At 46.5% G+C, this 19408-nt stretch overlaps 1 protein-coding gene across 3 annotated transcripts in view; it reads right to left on the reverse strand.

Moving 5' to 3' along the window:
* Positions 1-19098, reverse strand: part of srcap (Snf2 related CREBBP activator protein) — a 37337-nt gene extending 18239 nt beyond the window's left edge. For 2 of the 3 annotated variants that reach the window (XM_062984016.1, XM_062984014.1), the window contains exons 1-14: positions 18820-19098; positions 12554-12627; positions 11712-11944; positions 11201-11443; positions 10891-11076; positions 10411-10551; positions 9623-9839; positions 9084-9370; positions 8730-8817; positions 7142-7231; positions 6426-6581; positions 5448-5686; positions 5182-5359; positions 4772-4908 (exon numbers count right to left, since the gene is read on the reverse strand). In XM_062984016.1, the coding sequence (XP_062840086.1) occupies positions 4772-4908; positions 5182-5359; positions 5448-5686; positions 6426-6581; positions 7142-7231; positions 8730-8817; positions 9084-9370; positions 9623-9839; positions 10411-10551; positions 10891-11076; positions 11201-11443; positions 11712-11756 (2007 nt within the window). In that variant the 5' untranslated portion in view covers positions 11757-11944; positions 12554-12627; positions 18820-19098. Of the gene's footprint in view, positions 1-4771; positions 4909-5181; positions 5360-5447; positions 5687-6425; positions 6582-7141; positions 7232-8729; positions 8818-9083; positions 9371-9622; positions 9840-10410; positions 10552-10890; positions 11077-11200; positions 11444-11711; positions 11945-12553; positions 12628-13088; positions 13229-18819 lie in introns of those variants that run through there. The other variant, XM_062984015.1, reaches the window with a different exon arrangement.
* Positions 19099-19408: the final 310 nt, after the last annotated feature.

The raw sequence follows: 19408 nt of genomic DNA on the forward strand, positions 1-19408 counted from the left end.
TACAGGCACTGCCTCCCACTCAAGGACCTTCCAGCTCCTCCCAGGCAGCTGAACCAAATCTGCCTGAGCAAGGAAGGGAGCTAGCTCACATCCAATCAACTCCCATCCCTGACACACTGCAAGACAGGGATCTAAATGCATCCGAAGGAGACACCCCTTCATTGGCACCCCCTCAAACTGAAATAGATCAAGACCCTCAACAGGCAGAGGATTTTAGAAACTTTTCAGCTCTCCTCATTAGACTCTCAAAAGCCCTTAACCTACCCACCCCCAAACCAGCTAATGTTGTGGAAGATCCCTGTTTTTCCTCCTCAGAACAACAAACCCCAATATCCACAGCCCTCCCAACCCTTCCATACTTACTACAAGTTATCAAAACTGTGGGGATAGCCCCATCATTAGTACCAGCTACTCCAAAACGAGCTGAAAACCTTTATAGGGTTGATCTCTCTACAGCCTCTTGGCTTACAAAAATGCCTAAGGCCAATTCAGTTGTTACAGACGCCCAACCTAAACCAACTCAAAGGGCACAGCTTACACCCTCAGACAGAGAGGGTAAGAAACTTGATGTAATGGCCAAAAAGTTCTATACCTCAGCCTGCCTCTTCGCCCGTATGGCTCACTATGGAGTATACATGAGTGTATACCAAAAATTTCTCTGGACTAAAATGGAATCCTTCCTCGATTCTCTTTCCCCTCATCAACAAACCCTTGCCAAAGCTTTTCAACAAGAAGCATTATCTCTCACGGCCTTTCAAAAGGACCTAGCAAAGAATACTGCCGACGCATCGGGAAAACTCCTTGCAAATGCAGTGGCCCTACGAAGACATGCATGGCTCCGAGCCGCCATCTTGTCTCCCTCCGCTCGCTCCCTTATTGAAGACTTACCAATGGATGAAGCGGGACTTTTCAACCCGGAAACAGACTCCCAACTCGAACATTCTCATAAAATGAAACAAACCATCACTAAGTATGGACAACATCAATACCAACCCTACCCCTCCCAGCATCGGCGATGGCCTTATCAACCACAATACTACCGGGGCCGCTACAGTCCCCTGCCCTTTCGAGGAAGACAACGGCAGCAGCCTGCCTCAACAGGCAACCGCAGACCACCCCTCCCCACGAAGGGTCAGTACCGCGGAACAAAACCGGCAGACAATAGGAGACGGCGCTTTTAGCCCCTCTCCTCCTACTACCACTCACTCCTCCCCAGTTCAAACTATGTTTCCCCCCCCCCCTTACCACCCACACTTACCTTGATAGACTCTCCCCATACCTTGAACGGTGGCAACAGATCACATCAGATGCCTGGGTGCTAAACATTATACAGAGTGGCTATGCTATAGAATTCCTTTCCCTGCCACCCGTGGGACACATCTGTGCCACTTCCCCCTCAGACCCCCTCCTTGAGGAAATAAGTTCCTTACTTCACAAAGGGGCAATTTCCCCCATCCCTCCTCACCACGTTTCTTCCTGTTATTTTTCCCGTTACTTCTTAGTAACCAAACGCGGTGGCGGTCTTCGCCCCATCCTAGATTTACGTGGTATTAATCTGTACATCAAACCACGTAAATTCCGCATGGTGACACTCCCCACCATCCTTCCCCTTATCAGGAAGGGATCCTGGCTTGCGTCTATTGATTTGAGGGATGCTTATTTCCATATTTCCATTATGGAAGATCACCGTAGATTTCTCAGCTTTGCAATAGGAGACTCCTGTTACTCATTTAACGTCCTACCCTTTGGCCTTTCCACAGCCCCAAGGGTCTTTACCAAATGCATGTCAGTAGTGGCAGCCCATTTACGCCGACACCACATAACGATTTTTCCGTATCTGGATGATTGGCTTTTATCAGCGGAATCCCGCGATCAATTGCAATCTGATATTCATTTCACTTTATCTTTTTTGCAGACCTTAGGTCTCGTTGTCAACAGAGAAAAATCCCACCTCTCCCCTACCCAGCGTATCACCTTCATTGGCGCCCTTATAGACACGCAGTCCCAAAAGGCCTTCCTACCAGAGGAAAGATTCAGAAACTTAAGAACTATGGTCTCCGAATTGCGCCACTATGGACGAGCGTCCGCCTGGACAATCCAATCCACCTTAGGCCACATGGCCTCAACTACAGTGGTTACACCATACGCTCGCCTCCGCTTCCGAACCTTACAAAACTGGTTCGTCCGGAAATTCGACCCAATCCGAGATCACCAAAACATTGTCCTATCACTTCCTCAGGACGTCCTCAACTCCCTCTCATGGTGGACAAAGAGGTCCAATGTGTGCTCGGGACTTCCGTTTGTTTCTCCTCGCCCCTCAGTCTCATTGACAACAGATGCATCAACACTAGGTTGGGGCGCACACTTACAGAACCTAACAGCCCACGGCCGTTGGTCAACACAAGAGCAAAAGCTCCACATCAACGCCTTGGAGCTCCTAGCCGTGGAAAAGGCCCTGAAATCCTTTGCCCGCCTTACCAAAAACCAGGTCATCCAACTTGTCACGGACAACACAACAGTGAAAGCCTACATAAACAAACAGGGAGGGACCCGCTCACTCACTCTCCTCTCCATCGCATCACAAATCTGGGAATGGTGCATTCGCAGAAATATTTTTCTCATAGCGATTCACCTGCCGGGAGAGGACAACGTCCTAGCGGACTCCCTGAGCAGAACTCCCCTCAGCAACCACGAATGGAAACTCCACTGCAGGGAGTTTCGCTTCATCACGAGACGTTGGGGAGTTCCTCAGGTGGATCTCTTCGCCTCCCCGGCGAACAAACAGTGTCCTCAGTTTTGCGCTCGGATACGTCCTCACGCATCCCCAGGCTGCTTAGGAGACGCCTTCCTCTTCACGTGGGTACCAGAACTGCTATACGCATTTCCACCACTCCCACTCCTGACCAAAGTGGTGGCCAAAATCGTATCAGACAATGCAAATTGTATTCTCATAGCCCCTTGGTGGCCCCGACAGGCCTGGTTCACACCCCTCCTGAAGGCATCGAAAGGCGACTACGTCCGCCTGAGGAACAGCCCCGATCTTCTCACAGTCCAAGATGGTCTTGTGAGACACCCAGACGTAACATCTCTACAGTTGACAGCGTGGAGGATCAGACCACGGCCCACCTCTCCGACGCCGTCCGTAGAATAATCTTTGCAGCCCAAAAGACATCAACAAAGCGATCTTATACATATAAGTGGTCTCGATTTAAAGAATTTGCCTCCACCTGTGAAGTAGACCCCTTTACAGCCCCTACTTCAGTAGTACTCGACTTTCTAGTCCACCTATCCTCTAAACATATGTCTCTATCATCAGTCAAGTGCTATACAGCCGCTCTGTCGTGGTTCAGAAGGAAAGCAGGACAGCCCTCACTGTTTCACGATCCACTCCTACGCCTATTCCTTAAAGGCTACAAAAATACTTACCCACCTAGCTCCTTACCTCCTCCATCATGGAGCCTGGAACTGGTCCTTTCTCAGATGTCAAAGCCCCCATTTGAACCAATGGCCTCTAGCGATCTCTCCCACCTGTCTTGGAAGACGGCATTCCTCGTCGCAATCACATCCGCTAGACGAGCAAGTGAAATTGCAGCCCTACGGGCTGACGCCCCGTACATCCGTTTTTCTGACGACAATGTGACCCTTCGGACGGACATAGCATTCCTACCGAAGATAGTTTCACACTTTCATATGTGCCAGGACATTGTTCTACCCGCCTTCTTCCCTAACCCATCATCTCCCCTGGAGACGACTCTTCACTCTCTGGACGTCAAAAGAGCACTACTGTTCTACATTCATAGAACTGCCCCCCACAGAAAATCTCCAAGACTCTTCCTCAAATATAGGAAAGATGCCTTGGGCCTTCCAGTCACTTCTCAACGTCTGGCCTCCTGGATCACCTCGGCGATCCGCCTGGCTTACCAACTAGCGGGCAAAGAACCACCATCGCATGTAGCTGCACACTCCACCAGGTCACTGTCAGCCTCCCAAGCCTTCCTCCGGGGTGTATCCCTGCAAGATATCTGCAAGGCAGCTACCTGGTCATCTCCATCGACGTTTGTGTCACATTACAAGCTGGACATCCAGGCGAAGAAGGATGCCGCGTTCGGCAGGGCAGTGTTATTCTCCTGTGTGGCATGACCCACCTCCAAGGTTAGTAGCTTGCTATTCACCCATATGTGTGCATTTCACAGACAACACGTAAGAAGAAGTATAGGTTGCTTACCTGTAACCGTATTTCTTCGAGTGTTGATCTGTGAAATTCACACAGCCCGCCCATCCTCCCCGCTGAGGTCATGCCTCGGTCTCTCAGCTGCTGTCTGCGGCGGAGAACTGAGGCGTAGCCCCGCCCACGGCTACATATACTACATGGGGAGAGTGGGCGGGGCTCCCGCCAATTTCTTTCACTTTTAAACTTCCAGAAGGTTCCGAACTCTGCGCAGGCGCACTGGGGAAACCCATATGTGTGAATTTCACAGATCAACACTCGAAGAAATACGGTTACAGGTAAGCAACCTATACTTATCCATGATCCCACAAAACTCACTTTCCCCCTTTGCTCCAATCCCAAAGGAACTTTCCCATGTATAAATGTCACCTTCCCAGGGTCAGAGGTGGGGGAACCTTGGGAACACTCAAGTTTGCTTTCTGCCAGATAGAACAAATGAGAGAAATAAACCACCATAAAAATGTTGTCCCTCACTACACAAAAATTAAACCATGTACACTGAGAGAACCCGATCTCTGACTGCCAGTGCTGAAACAACCTTACCTGACGCTTTAGCTTACGTTCCTTCTGCGCCCCATAGTACGTAAGGATCTTGAAACTAGGGCACCAGCGCTTGATTTCCATCTCCCAGTTCAGAATCACACTGGTGGGAACGATGATCAGGTGAGGGCCCCAGCTACCTGCAGCAGTAGATATAAAGACCACAGTGAACTTTACGAGCCCTCTGGGATCAGACTGATGAACCGGGGGGGGGGGGGGGGGGGTTCATCTATCCCCTGAATGAAACCAGCAGTCTTCAAAGCTTGTTCTCCAGACATCCTCAAAACGGAAGCCTCAATTTACTTCCCAAACAGATAAGTTCAAACTGAACAAACATACGCTAGCAGTACTGCCATCCTCATCTCTATTCTCAAACTCAATAACCAGGGACCTCTCAAGAGTATATGACTCACCCTTTTCACAAGCCAAATGTGCCAGCAGCGAAATGGTCTGGATTGTTTTGCCAAGCCCCATCTCATCAGCCAGAATACCATTGAGTTTCTTTTCATACATAGTAACCAACCAGTCCAAACCAATGTGTTGGTATTCTCGCAGTGTCCCACGCAAAAGGTAGGGAATTGGTGTTTTAACCTATGTGAGAGAAGAGTAATATAACCTGTCTGTTTCATTTCACTTCAAAGAAGATGTGCTGTCCATCACAGACTCCATCACAATTCACCTGTGTAGTTGCCAAGGTGTATCCTTTGGGCTGCAGACTCTCTGCAGCTGCTGCGATATCCGTGATCTCCTTCTTGGGCCCAGGAGCCGGGGCTGAATCTCCCTCACCACCCTGCTCTTCATCCTGCTTCAGTAGGTACTCCACTCCAAAGTCCTCCTCCTGGCTCACTGAAGGTTCCTCCTCCATGGCACCATCAGCTTTGATTTCCTCCTGCTCACTATCCACCTCATCAGTTGAATCTGGAGAGGAAAAAAAAAGTAAAATCAGGTCAAAAAAAGCATGAGCAGATCCCAGCTTCATCCAATTATTGTGGTTTACTACAACACTAAAAAAGGGCAGTGAGGAATTTCTTCCAAATTTATTTCAGTCAGTGACAGATGATAAGTATCCCTCAGTATCTTCCATCAAGACAAATATAACATATTAAATTGTTTTTGGGACAAAGACTTCTAGAAAATCTAATTCTTAGGATTGAGGAATGCCTGAATACAGCCATATACATTCATTCAAATTATGAAATTTCAAAACTACAAAAATGTTTCTACTGCATTATAGCATATACCCTGTTTCCCCTAAAATAAGACATCCCCACAAAATAAGACCTAGTAGAGGTTTTGCTGAATTGTTAAATATAAGTCCTCCCTCGAAAGTAAGACCTAGCAAAGTTTTTGTTTGGAAGGATGCCCGTTGAACAGAACACCAGAGCATGCAGGATCAGTAAATGTCCGTACCATAAAGTGTTGTACATGGAAATATTGGTAGTAACAAGAAATTCTTGATAGGATTCACAGTTTGTCTGGTTATGCTGGTTTATGATGACAACTACTGTACTGTTCAACAATAAATGTGAATTCTTCTTCATGAAAAAATAAGACATCCCCTGAAAATAAGACCTAGAGCATCTTTGGGAGCAAAAATTAATATAAGACACTGTCTTATTTTCAGGGAAACACGGTAGTAGTCTCTCTTTTCTTATACCTGAATGGCTACTGCTACCATTTTCCTCTGACTCTTGCTCATACTCGGACGTGGTGGGCTCTGAGGCCTCAGATGTGGAGTCTGACTCTTCCATTTCAAAGTCTGAAGCGTAGGCACCAGCATATTTCTGCAGCAACTCTTCCATGGGTAGCTCACCTATCAGAGAGAAAGAACGTGCCACACTATATCTACAGACTCCAATGAGACCTAATCGGACATTATTTGTGCTTAAGGTAGTCCCTATTGTTTTGTTCTGCACTCAGCATAAAAAACGATACAGCTATGGGTTGCAACAGAGGAGCAATTCATAGCACTAGCTTGCTGTGCTTTCTTAGCCTACTTGACCTTCCACATGAACTCTTTCTTAGATCCAATGGTAACACTACTCCCTACTGCCATGATTTAGGGGAAGTTTTTAAAGGTGCAATATAGACAGGCTCAATCAAGATAACCAATGAGCAACATTTACCTAATAAAACATGTTATAGAGTCTAGGGCTACTGGAGACACTTTGGGGAAAAACTTCAGCAAAGTACTGAAACAGAACAGGTGCTTATCTTGACCCTCTTCCCTTTAAGAGAGAAATAGGTTGGTTCACAGACCTAGCATACATTTAAAATTATAGCTGAGTAGTAAAAAACAGTTTGCCCATGGAGTGAAGTTCTGACCCATATCTGCTCTGCCCCTTCCCCTTAAGCCACCATCTGATTCCGAACCTTCCTTGGCCAGGTCATCCAGTTCTCCGCTATGGTCCACATCACCTTCCAACTTTTCTTGAGCATCAATTGTTTCCTCTTCATCTTCAGCTAGGGAAAGAAATATTCACCAGATTAATTATTATTATTATTATTATTATTATTATTATTATTATTACTATTATAATTACTATTTGTATTTCTTGCCTGTTTCTCAAGTCTCGAGGCAGGTTACAAGCTAAAACACACATTCATCTAAAAACATTCTTTGAAATACACATATTAAAATGTATTTCCACAAAATACATATTAAAATACACAAAACAAAAATTAAACATAAGATGCAAGTTTAAAATTTTATATTAAAATTGTCTGCGTAGGCCTGCTTGAAGAGATAGGTCTTCACTTGAGTCTTAAATTGCGACAGCTGATCTAGCCGACAGCTCTTTTGGCAGGTCATTCCACAGTCTTGGGGCGGCCGATGAAAAGGTCCTCTGAGTGACGACAATGAATAGAAGGATTCCTAATCTCATCCCCTAGACCAGTGGTTCCCAAATTTTGATCAAGGACCACTTTGACCAGTGACCACTTTGACCAGGGACCACTCTCCAACATTAGTACCAAAAGGATTATGAATCAGTTTTTGGTCAACTTAAGATTTGGTCTGATTATTTGGAATGCCAATTCAGAAAATTGCACTAAATAGATCACATCAGCTCTAGTTTCTGACACAGAACATATGTCATCCAGTAGTCACCATCTGCTCACCCACAACCGTATTTAATAATCTAGAGCTGATGTTGTCTATCCAATACAATCTTCTGGATCAGCATCCCAACTAACCCCAGGAACAGGCCTAAAAACAAAGACACCAAGGCGCCCCGCTTCCAGGTGCCACATGGAACGGCTCTGCTCAGGGGGAGGGAGGAGAAGCAGCAGCAGTCAGGCGGCTTGTTGTCGCGCCTTTCATGGGTAGCCAGCCTCTCCCCTCCCGATATCTCCGTTGCCTCAGCACTATAAGAGGATTTCACGAAACCAGCTGCTCTCGTTGCAACGATGTAGTAACAGTGAGGCCGTGGACCATATTTTAGTTCTTGGGGACCACTGGTGAACCATGGACCACAGGTTGGGAACCACTGTCCTAGACTTTGCAAAAACATCACAGCTTTGCTGTTACTAAATTTAGCCGAATTTAACAATATTTTAAAACTATGTTGGAGAAGGTGTGGAGAAATAGAATTGAAGTCACATGTGGCTAACGTGCCCAAAAGTATGGAGATTTTGGGATTAAGTGATATCATGGATAAGCCAGTGGGGAAAACAATACACTGTGGGAAACTATTCCTGATAGAAGATGTGACAAAAATGTATTATGTTTTAAATGTTTAAATTAAAAAGTAAACAATAAAAAACCCTGTGTTTTAAAAGGAGAGCACATTCTGCAATTCTAGAGTTGGTTATGCATTGTGCTTGTTCCTAAAGCAGAGAAGATCCACATAAAATTAGCCCATTCATTAATTAATAAAAATGTCAAACCTGCCCTCTAGACTCTTTGTCACATTTGGTCAGCTCCCTAAGAAACATGACCCCTAAGAAACATGACACTCACCTTCCTCTTCATTGGCAGTGAACTCCACATCTTCTTCATCAGGCGTCCAAGGTTTTTTATTCCTCTGTGGAACAGGCCTTGGCTTCTCCTGGTAAGCATAGGACAGAAAATGTTTTCAGGAGAAAGATCACAGCACCACCACAGAACACAAGCCCCAAGGGAAAGCTTACAAAATCTGACAAAGAAGCCCATCAGAGATTCATTGGGAAGACCAAATTGTGGAGTAAAGATAAAGTAGGTAGGGGCACCCGCTGCCAAATATCTACTTCAAAGGTCTCTGAAAGTGGATTTGTTAAATTACAGAATGTCAACGAGTTTCTCAATCCAAGATTTAACCATAAACCAACAGCAAACCTTTAGATTCTTGGAGATCTGTTTTTCTAATCGCTCATCTTCCTCTTCGCTGTCTCCCTCCTCTTCTTCATCATTGTCAGAACTCGAAGCACAAGGTGGCACACTGAAGGAGTTCTCTAAAATCTGAACTGGCAGTGACTGGAGTAGCTCTTCAAGGGGCAGCTCACTTTCCTGCTTTAGCAGCTCTATCTCCCTTTGCTGAGTCTCTGAATCATTCCCTTCCTGCTGTTCTTCTACTTCAATTGTCTCCTCATCGTCTGATTCCTCATGGGGTTGGAAATCTCCATCTGGCAAGGAAGAAAGAGAAATCAGATACAATTCCCAAAATGTGAAGAAATTTTTCCCTCAAAATGATGCATAATCACACTTTTGTCAGACAAGGCCAGGGCACAGGCAATGAAATTCACATATAAATTGCATTTCTGGAGAAATCTGGGAAGCGGAAGAAGGAATGCAAGACATACACTCTATGCAGGTACCCTGTGAAATGGTGGGAACTAGTAAGTTCATAGCAGAATAGAAGCATCTATATTTCTGACCTTCATCTGCAGTGAGGTGAGCAGAGGGTGGTGGACTAGAGGCAGTGGATCCGGCATGTGAACCACCACTTCTGCCGGGAACCGGAAGGGTCTCATTGAGGCTTTGGGTAAGCAGGTCTGAGTATTTCTCTGTCTGGCCCACTATGAAGTCCAGTTGTAGGTCCAGAGCTTTCTTCCGTTTCTCCTCCAGACGTGACTGCTGCTTGAACTGCACAACCTGAGGGCAAAGAGCAAAGGAAAAGGGCTTCAAAATTCATCTGCCCGCAACGCCTCCAATGCCACTGGAACTTTCATTTGAATTTAAGAGATGCTTTAAATTCACTGAAGACCTACTTATTTGAAACTTCAATAGCAATGGCTCTATATCAACACATTGGTTGCCACTTCTCTCATGACTACCAGAAATGTGCTACAATACTCTTTCAATAATCAATTTACTTAAAACAATTAATACAGACAGGGCATGGGAGAATTGACTGCTACAGGACTCAACATGTACAGACTTTTCTGACCAGCTGGAGAATACCCAGGATAGAAGATGCCAAAACATATATATTATTGTGTAAGAATTTAAGCATAACAGCTGAAATTCAGTTTCAAGTACTATTCAAGTATTGTTTACCAACCAAACAATAACGACAAATGTATAGGCTTAGAGGAATCTGGTGCAAAGTCTGTTCTATGTCTTTGGATTGATGGAATGATACAGCTGGAAGATGGCACTCACACAATTTAAAGAGGTAAAATTAAATACAGTTTTCCTGATGTAAAATAGATGCCTCAAGTACCTTCTCAACATTGCTCCAAAACTGCTTGACCTCTTTGGCGATGGATGAAGCAATACGGCGCAGCTTAGCCTGTTCCTCCCGTTTGGCTCGTTCTTCTTTCTGCTTCTGCTCTTCATGATGCCTGATCACCATGCGCACCACCTGCATGAAACAAAGGAAAGAGGGACAGTGACCACGATCCACCACAGCTGTCCATGACACTATATAATTCCTCTTCCTATGCCTGAAGCTTAGAAGGGCTATGTAGCTCACTAAGGCCTTTGGGGCTGGAAAATTAAAAGGAATATACATTTCACTGCCATCGAGAATTGCAAAAGGTAGAAGTCTTGGGTGTCACAAAATAAATGCCTTCATTTATAGCAGAAATCATACAACAATTAAAAAAACGCCCTACATTCATGTCACAGAATTGAAACCTGGAAAATTATCAAATATTAGTTGGTGACTAGAGAACAATTTGACAAAGGAGAGTGAACTCACCTTTCTTGCGACACCCCTTTTCCAGCGGCGTTCTTGGGCAAAATCAGCAGACAGCCACTGCATCTCCTCACAAAGATAATCCCAGTGCACTTTGGCCCGAACTGGCTCCGGCACCTTTGATAGCCTTTTTAGAGACCAGAATCCCTCCTTTTTCATTTCTGCAATGCGATTCTCAATCTCTGCTTCCTGAAATAAAGTGTCCATGTAAGATACCACATTTCTAACCTTTGCACTGCAGCTTGTAATCAGCTAGTACAAAGCCCAATAGCTTACATCCCCCTCGAACGACTCAGAACCACGCATGACTTACGTGCTTAGCCTGCTCAGCAATTTCTGCATGGGTCTTGTCCCACATGCTTGCTGGATCAGGGGAGGTGTACATCCCAGGTGACACGAGGGCTCTGGTTTGTGCCTTAGAAACATCAAAACTGATGTGACTGTCCAGAGAGGAATCGTGAGTGAGATGTGGTGGGGAGATGCTGCCGCTTGAGGCAGGTGAGCCCGAAGAGGCTGGTGACACTGGATTGCTGCCTGTCATTCTGTCTGATGTATTCTGGGAAGAAGGGGTAGAGAAAGAGAAGACGTTTGCATAGCAGCTTTAATCCTTGAAAGGGAACCATCAGTGTGGGAAATTAAAGACAAGCTTCTCTGGTTTTGCTTCCAAAGCTGCCCCTCACATAGCACCTCACATAACACTGGGAAACATTACAAGTCCGTCTTGACAGCCTCTGTCAAACCACCAGCATTCTGGTGTAGAATTCCAGTTTGAGGGCCTAAGACACGAGGACTGACACTGTGATTCCTCTCCCATCCAGCTCTACCTGTGTGTGCAGTGTGTGGTGCTGCTGGGGTGGGCTGCTCTGCATTTTAATTCTCTCTTGCTCTTTGCTTCTCGTCCCAAAAGCTTCGGCTGTGGTTGTAGCGCTGGTGTCCTGCTCAAGTGCATGCTGGGAATCGGCCTCATTCTGGTCAGCCAACCACTGGGACGAGCCGTCCAGCTCCTGGGTTCCTTGGCAGCCCAGCCTGCGCTCGGGACTGCCTGTTTCAGAATTAGCTGAAGAGATGAACAAAGAGCAATCACAAATTTGGATTGAACAGACCTTACACATTGACACTATAAATAAAAATAAAGCCAGATTAAACATATCAACACAAAATAAACAAGCCTTCTGCTTACTGTATCAGTAGCCTTTAATGTTTGAGAAAGCATCACAAAGCTGACCAATTTAGACAAGAAGCATTCAAGAATTCTTGGATGACATAATATTCCCACTGAATCGTTACATTTGCAAGTTCTGGATTCACAGCTCTCTGAAACAATATTCTAATTGCCTACATATCTGGATGCTATTACCAATAAATACACTGTTCAGTGTAAAGGTAAGGGCATTTGAAATAGTGGCTCCTTATTAAATTGAATGTCCTGCCTCAATATCTTATCTTTAGCTCCTTGTAGATAAGTCCCTAATTAATATATGTTGATTTTCACCTACTTTTGGCTAAAGAACATTTAAATTGCTGTTTGAAGTTTATTTCAGATGACAGTCTTTTAAAAGCTGTGAGTAGCTTTAACAATTAATGTATTCACTGTTAATGTAAAGCACTGTTGATTGCATCCTAACTGTTGTTTATGTCCTTCACCAAATGTCACTGCTGCCGGTACCTGTGTGAATTGAGAAGTCCTCTTGCTTTTCAGACTGTACTTCCAGGGTTTCGCTTTCTTCAGGAAGACTAGTCCTGAAAGAAGATACAATTGTCAGAACAGGAGTCATTCTTTCTTGGGGTAGTTGTGCTACATTTATTGGTGGGAATCATTCACTTTTTCTCTTAACCCAGAGTACTCGCTGACTCTTCTGAAGCACAGATCAAACTCTTGTTTCTCCACAACTGTAACACAGACAAGCAATAGCCTGACTGCAGATTACAATGGAGAGTTTTAATGTAAGCACCAGCTACCAAATCCAAGCCTATGAAAAGAGGCAAGAACCTGTTTGGGGTGCTCTTGAGAGTCATTAAGACAATTCTTTCACTAATCCACACCTTGACAGGATGAATCCTGGCCTTTGCCTACACTACACTACATTGGCAGTGAAATATGAATAGTTTGTAGAAGTGCCTCCCACCTAGAATCAGAAATCTATATTTTTCAGTATTCCCAATCTTGTTTCACTTTGTGTTTTATTTCCCTCTGCACTCACCTTTGCTCTAGAAGTGTCAATATTCTGCCTGTCACTCTTGGATCTTTATCCTAGAGTCTTTCCTGCTCCATTTTCTTATCACGGGTCCCTATAAATCTACTTAATGTAGCAAGTTGGGAGTTTACAATTTAAATTATTACCCTTTTTGATCGATCTGATAATTTGTTTGTAGTCTTCATCTTACTTTTAAATAACCCATTATTCTCTGACCCCTCACCTTTAACCTTAACACTATATTGAGCTATTGTAAAATTCTATGGCTCTCTGGACCCTGCTGGCCGCACATCAGTCATCGCCTGCCCCTCTACCCCCAATGCTGGAACATTCTCAGCTGTCACATGCTGCTCTAGCCTCCGTACCTTCCGTTCAACTTGTTCCAGAATGGAACCAGTCTGGATGCTACTACCAGGAAAACTATCTATACTCTCTATTTTCACTCCTCTGACATGCAAGCCAACTGGGCCTTCACCCCACATGGCTCGCCTCATTGCATTATACCGTTTAATTGCAATTCCCATTACACCATCCCGCCAATCTTTTAATTGCTGCCTCCCAGTCAACAGGCCAGGGCTCCGTCGTTCTGATGTCAAGGTAGGGCTCTCAGGTTTAATGTCTGAGCTACGGCCTGCTACAGAGAGGGGATCCACTATCACATCTGATCCTAGAACCTTCTTCAGCCAGTGTACGTTCTCTGGCTTGCCTGCAAGCCCAATCATCCTTCTTCCCATTCCAACTTTTGGTGGTTCAGGACTCTGGCCTGCTGACTTTGATGTACCCTGACCTGTAACCATCATATCAATTCGTTCCTTTATTTCTGCACGCAACGATCTTAAAGTGAGCCCATGTCCTGACCCTACACCTGTAGTCCAGCCAGAAGTTGGTCTTGATGCTGCATAACCACCAGACAATGGTCTCCCAAGCCAAGACAAGTCTATCCCTTCTAGACCTTGCCCTGCTTCATCAGTTACATTAATTTCTTGAACCTCCTGCTCCTTAACATCTTGTTCTTCCCTGCCTGGTTGTAGCAGCTCCTGACTGGACTGCTTCCCTGCCTTTTCTAGCCCAAGCTCTTGAGGCAATGTTGCTGTCTCTAAATCATACCCTTGCTGAAACATTACTGCCCTGTTATCTGTCTTAGAGAAACAGGACATCCCTTCCCGTCCAATTCTGTAGCCCATAAGCACCACTCCTTCACCCGCTTTGGCTCTTGTCCCATGGCGTCCTGGCTCAGGTGATCGGGTCTCCCTCAGTGCTGATGTCCTCCTCTGCGCTGATGTTTCCCTTTCCAGCTGCTTGTGGTCCTCTTTTATAAGCCCCCTTTGCTCAGCCTGTGCAGTTAAACTGGTAATAATCAACCCTGGAGCCAGGTGGTCCAGCACTCCACCTCGCCCTCTAGTTGACTGCATTGCCCCATGATGTGCATTGCCCCATGATGTGCCCACAATTGGCCCATGGCGCAGTCCTGCCAATCCTGTAATTAATTTTCCCTTTCTCATGCACTGCTGTTCTTTACTTCCACCAGGTGTGGGCTGTGATGAACGCATTGACAATGGTGAAGAACCTGGTCGACCCAATTTTTCTGCCACAGTGAATGCTTGCCTTGACAACTCAGGTGTCTTCCAGCCTACTCTAGCAGATACTGCAGCCTCTTCTTGACTGGGCTTAGCCTTTTTTGGATCCCATCTGGATATAAGTTCCCCAGATACTACTCCTGCTATTTCCTGAGTTGGCCTTTTAAAATCCTCACCAAATTCAGACCTTTGAGCCAGCACTTCTTCCTGAGAGGGTATCTTTATTTCCACAGCATCCAAGTGAGGCTTACTCAATACTTTCTCAGCTACACTTGGCTCTGCTATCTGATCCTGATATACTACCACCAATTCCGCTGCCTCACCTAAATCCTTGGCTGGTACAACTTGCTCTTTTCCAGTTTCCTCCAAAGACTCCAACTGTTTGCCTTCCCCCTGATCAAATCCTACTAGATCTTTGCTGTCTCTTTTTTCTGGTGCAACTAGCTCTTCAACCTTTTCATGAGTAACTCTTGATTCCATATCTTTAGTCCCCTCCTCAACACTTTGCAGAGGTATTCCCTCCAGGTCTTTTCTGGGGACATCGTCTTGCATTGGTAGTTCTGCTTTCTCTCCTACTTTGTCCAGACTTTCTGGCAATATCACTTCTTGCTCCATAGTGTCCTGCGTTTCAGTGGGTGCCACTGTATGTATTGTATCCACTTTTCCAGTTGCAACATCACCTGTCCCTGCTGAATCTTCCTCAGCTGTTGCTAATATCACATCTCCCTCTACAGTAACTTCACGTTCAACAACTATGGCAACATCTTCTTCAGTCTTACTCTGATCCATGGCTAAATCCACATTTTCTGCTTTCTTCTCATCTGTTCCCGGCACCTCTACAGCTTCTATTTCGTCAACATCTTTTTTTCTAATCTTCTCATCCATTTCAACTTGGCTTACCATGACCTCTTCAGCCCCGTCTACATCTTTCTCTTTCCTCAGATCTTCTAGGGCTGTCTCAGCTTCCACTTGATCTACTGCTGGTGCCACATCCTCATTTTCAGTTACCTGCTCTACCTCTCCCCGGCTTACACCTATCAAGTCTTCAGTCTCCCTCTGAATTACAGTATCCCCCATGGGAACTGCGCCATCTTCCCTCTGACCCACTGCTGGAATTATATCATCTCTTCTTGTCGCCTGGTCCACCTCTTCTTGACTTGCTCTTAATAAGCCTTCAACTTCCCTCTGGCTAACTGTCAGTCCTGCATCGCCCTCTGCTTCTTCAGTCTTGTCTTGATCCATGGATAAAATGACATCCTCTGCTTTCTTCTCTTCTGTTCCTGGTGTCTCCATGGCTTCCACCTCATCCACATCCTTTTTTTTAATTTCCTCCTCCACTTCTCCTTGACTTACCCTGGCCTCTTCAACTTCATCTACATCTCTCTTTTCTTTACTCAGATCTTCTAAGACGGCCTCAACTTCTACCTGATCTACTGCTGGTGACATACCCTCATTTCCAGTTATCTGCTCCATCTCTCCTTGGTTTACCTTTGCCAAGCCTTCAATCTCCCTCTGACTTGATACCACATCTTTTTCTGTAGTCTTGCTCTCTGTCTCCTGCTGATCTGCTTCTGACACAGTTTTGGTCTGATCCACTCCAGATGCCACATTTCCCCTCCCAATCACTATTTCAACCAACACTTGATCCTCTCTCTGATCTATGGTTGATTCTCTAACTCCCTCTTCAGTCAACACCTGGGTTTCGACCTGACCTAACCCCACCAATTCTTCCTGCTCCCTCTGAGCCTCTGCTGATGCAGCATCTCCTCCTACAGATACATCTGGCAACTCCCTTTCATCTGTATCAGGTGTCTCCTCAGCTTTTTCCTGGTCAACTGTAGGTGCCATTTCCTGTTCCTCTTCAGTCTCTTTCAGCTTTTCTCTTTGCTCCAATCCTGACTTCTCAATCTCTTCCTGATTCACTGCTGATTCAGCCACATCCTCTCCGCTCTCTCCCTCTGTATCCCTATGTTCTGATCTTGACACTTCTTTAGCCTCTTCCATTACAAAATCCTCCTCACCACTCATCTTCTGAAGTTCATTTTCATCAATTCCAATTAATTTAACATCTTCATTTTGATTCTCTTTCCCAGAATCTGCATGATCCTCTTCCTCCCCATCCGCTGCTCCTGTCATCTCCCCAGACTCCTTTCCATCTACTTCAAGAATCATTTCATCTTCTTCTCCAGCTGGCACTTCTTCCACATGCACAAGTTCCTTTGTATCCTTCTCTTCCGTCTCCTCTTCAGTGTCCCCTTCAGCTACCTTTTCATCTGGGCTTACATTCTTTTCATCTTGATCTTGTTCACTTGATGCTCCACTTTTTTCTTGCTCTTCAGTTTTCTCAATTTCTGCCATGTCTTCAACTTCTTCTTCAATAACTTCTAAATCCATTTCTTTTTGAATCACTTCATCTTCCCCCGAATCATCAACTGCCTCCTGATGCAGTTCTGCCAAATCTTCAGACACGTCCTGTTCTGGTCCAGCCAACTCCTCATCTGTCCCAGTAAGTAACCTTGATGTCTCCTTACCCCTTTCATCTATTGGCTTCTCTTGGTTCCTCATCTCCTCTTCTTCCTCATTACTAGACTGACCTTCAGCATGTCCCTCCATGTTGTCACCCATGTTTCTTTCAAAACTTGCCACACCGTTTGATGATGCTATGTTAACTTTAATCCGACTAGCTGCCCCCCTCCCAAATGTTACCACAAATCCCTGTCAGTCTTAGCAGTCTTCTTACCCCACAGTTGCTCTGATATCCTAATATCCTTTCACTTCTGATTTTTGTTTCATTCAAAACTTTCTACACTGCTGGATAAAAGTGGACTGGATGCAACCCTACTTTTTGGTACCAAATCTCACTCTATTTCTACAAAATATCCCTGATACCCTTTCAAGTCTGATTTTTTCTTTCATTCAAAACGTTCTACACTGCTGGATAAAAGTGGACTGGATGTAACCTTACTTTTCGATACCAATTCTCACTCTATTTCTACACTTTTTGGTATCCCTCCAACACTTCAACAACACCTTTGCACCTCAGATCCTCAAAGGGGTCTACTTTTGATTTGTCTCGTTTCATTCAAAACTTTCAACAGGGCAAGATAAAACTTAACTAGATGTAATCGTCGTACCAATTTCCCCTCTGTTTCTCTCCCCCAGACTTTGATCTTAGTCTTTGCACCCGAGATCCACTTCTGGTCACCTATTTTATTCCAAACTTTCTACTGGATGTAACCCTACTTTTCGATACCAATTCTCACTCAATTCTCACAAACCAACTCTCACTTTTTGGTATCCCTCCGATACTTCGACAACGTTCCACAGGGCTGTAAGGACGTAACCCTTCTTTTTCATACCAATTTCCTCTCTATTTCTCTCCCCGAGACTTTGATCTTTGGCTTTGCACCCCAGATCCACTTCTGGCTGTCTATTTGATTCCAAACTTTCTACAGCACCGGATAAAACCTAACTAGATGCAGCCCTATCTTTCTATACCAATTCTCCCCTTGCCTTTAATATCCAACACTTAAAACGCCTCAACCTTGGTGCTCCAGAAGGCCCAAGTGGTCTTTGGACGTGCGAAACCTTTGCCCCCAGCCTGATCCCTTACAGCCTCATCCTTCTTGAGTGCGACTTCGACCCCCCTCAGGGCTCCGCAGACCCTCCAAGCCTTTCTTTCCCCTTTCCCCCTCCCCTCCCTCCCTCCCTCCCTGGGCCCCGTCCCCCGTCCCCCGTCCCCTCAGGTTCCCCGCTGGCCCCTCCCCCTACGCACGGAGTCCGTTGGTTGGCCGGTTTCGTGGCGCGCGCAGGGGAGGGGGGGAGGGGAGGCCAGAGCGACGTCGGCGAAGAGTGAAGTCATAATAGGCCGGTACTGAGCGCCGCCGTTGGCTCAGGAAGCGCCTGCGCCCTCCCATTGGCTCAAGCCGCCTCGCAGGTCCCGCCTCCCTCGCGCGCCCTCTAGAGGCCGGGGGTGGGAATGGCTCCCTGTGGGTGGCCAAAGAGAAAGAGGGCGCCAACTCTGCCTCTTGCCTCTCCTCAGCTCTTCCGAAGCGGCGCCTCGCGGGCCGGGAAGGCAGCACAGCGCGAGAGCGAGCGAGAAAGAGAGAGGGAGCTGCAGGGAGAGGGAGGCCTCAGGCCCGGCCCGTCCGCCATCTTACCTGGGTGGGAGGGGGGAGGAGGGAGGAGGGAGGGGAGGCGCCTCCTGCCCCGCCTCCTCCTGCCGCCGCCTCAGCCCCAGCGCCGCCGCCGCCTCGGCCGCAGAGAATCCGCCGCCATCCGTGGCCCCAAAGCCGCCCCCGCCCGGCCTCTCTCTCCTCGCGGGTCCCGACGGTGCTGCCCGAAACGCCGCCGGCTCCTCCCGCTCGGCAGCCGCTCCTTCACCGGGCCTCGCAGAGCCAGACCCGACCCGCCGCGGCAAAATGGCGGCCGCCACCACCAAGCGCCAGGGCCAGCCCCCTCCTTCCCTCCCTCCTCCCACCGCTCCCCCCGCCCGCCGCGGCCCAGCAAGCCTCGCGAGAGCCCCGGCAGCGCGAGAGTGGGACTGAGGGGGAAAAAAAACACATCCTCGACGGAAGATGGCGCCGCTCGCCTGAGGTCACGCTGAGAGGCTTAGGCGGAAAGAAGGGCAGGATGGCGCGACTATTCGAAAGTACTGTACATTGATTAGAAGATATACACTACAGTAGAGTCTCACTTATCCAACATAAACGGGCCAGCAGAATGTTGGATAAGCGAATATGTTGGATA

The sequence above is a fragment of the Anolis carolinensis genome, chromosome 6 (genome assembly GCF_035594765.1).
Source record: "Anolis carolinensis isolate JA03-04 chromosome 6, rAnoCar3.1.pri, whole genome shotgun sequence".
NCBI lineage: Eukaryota > Metazoa > Chordata > Lepidosauria > Squamata > Dactyloidae > Anolis > Anolis carolinensis.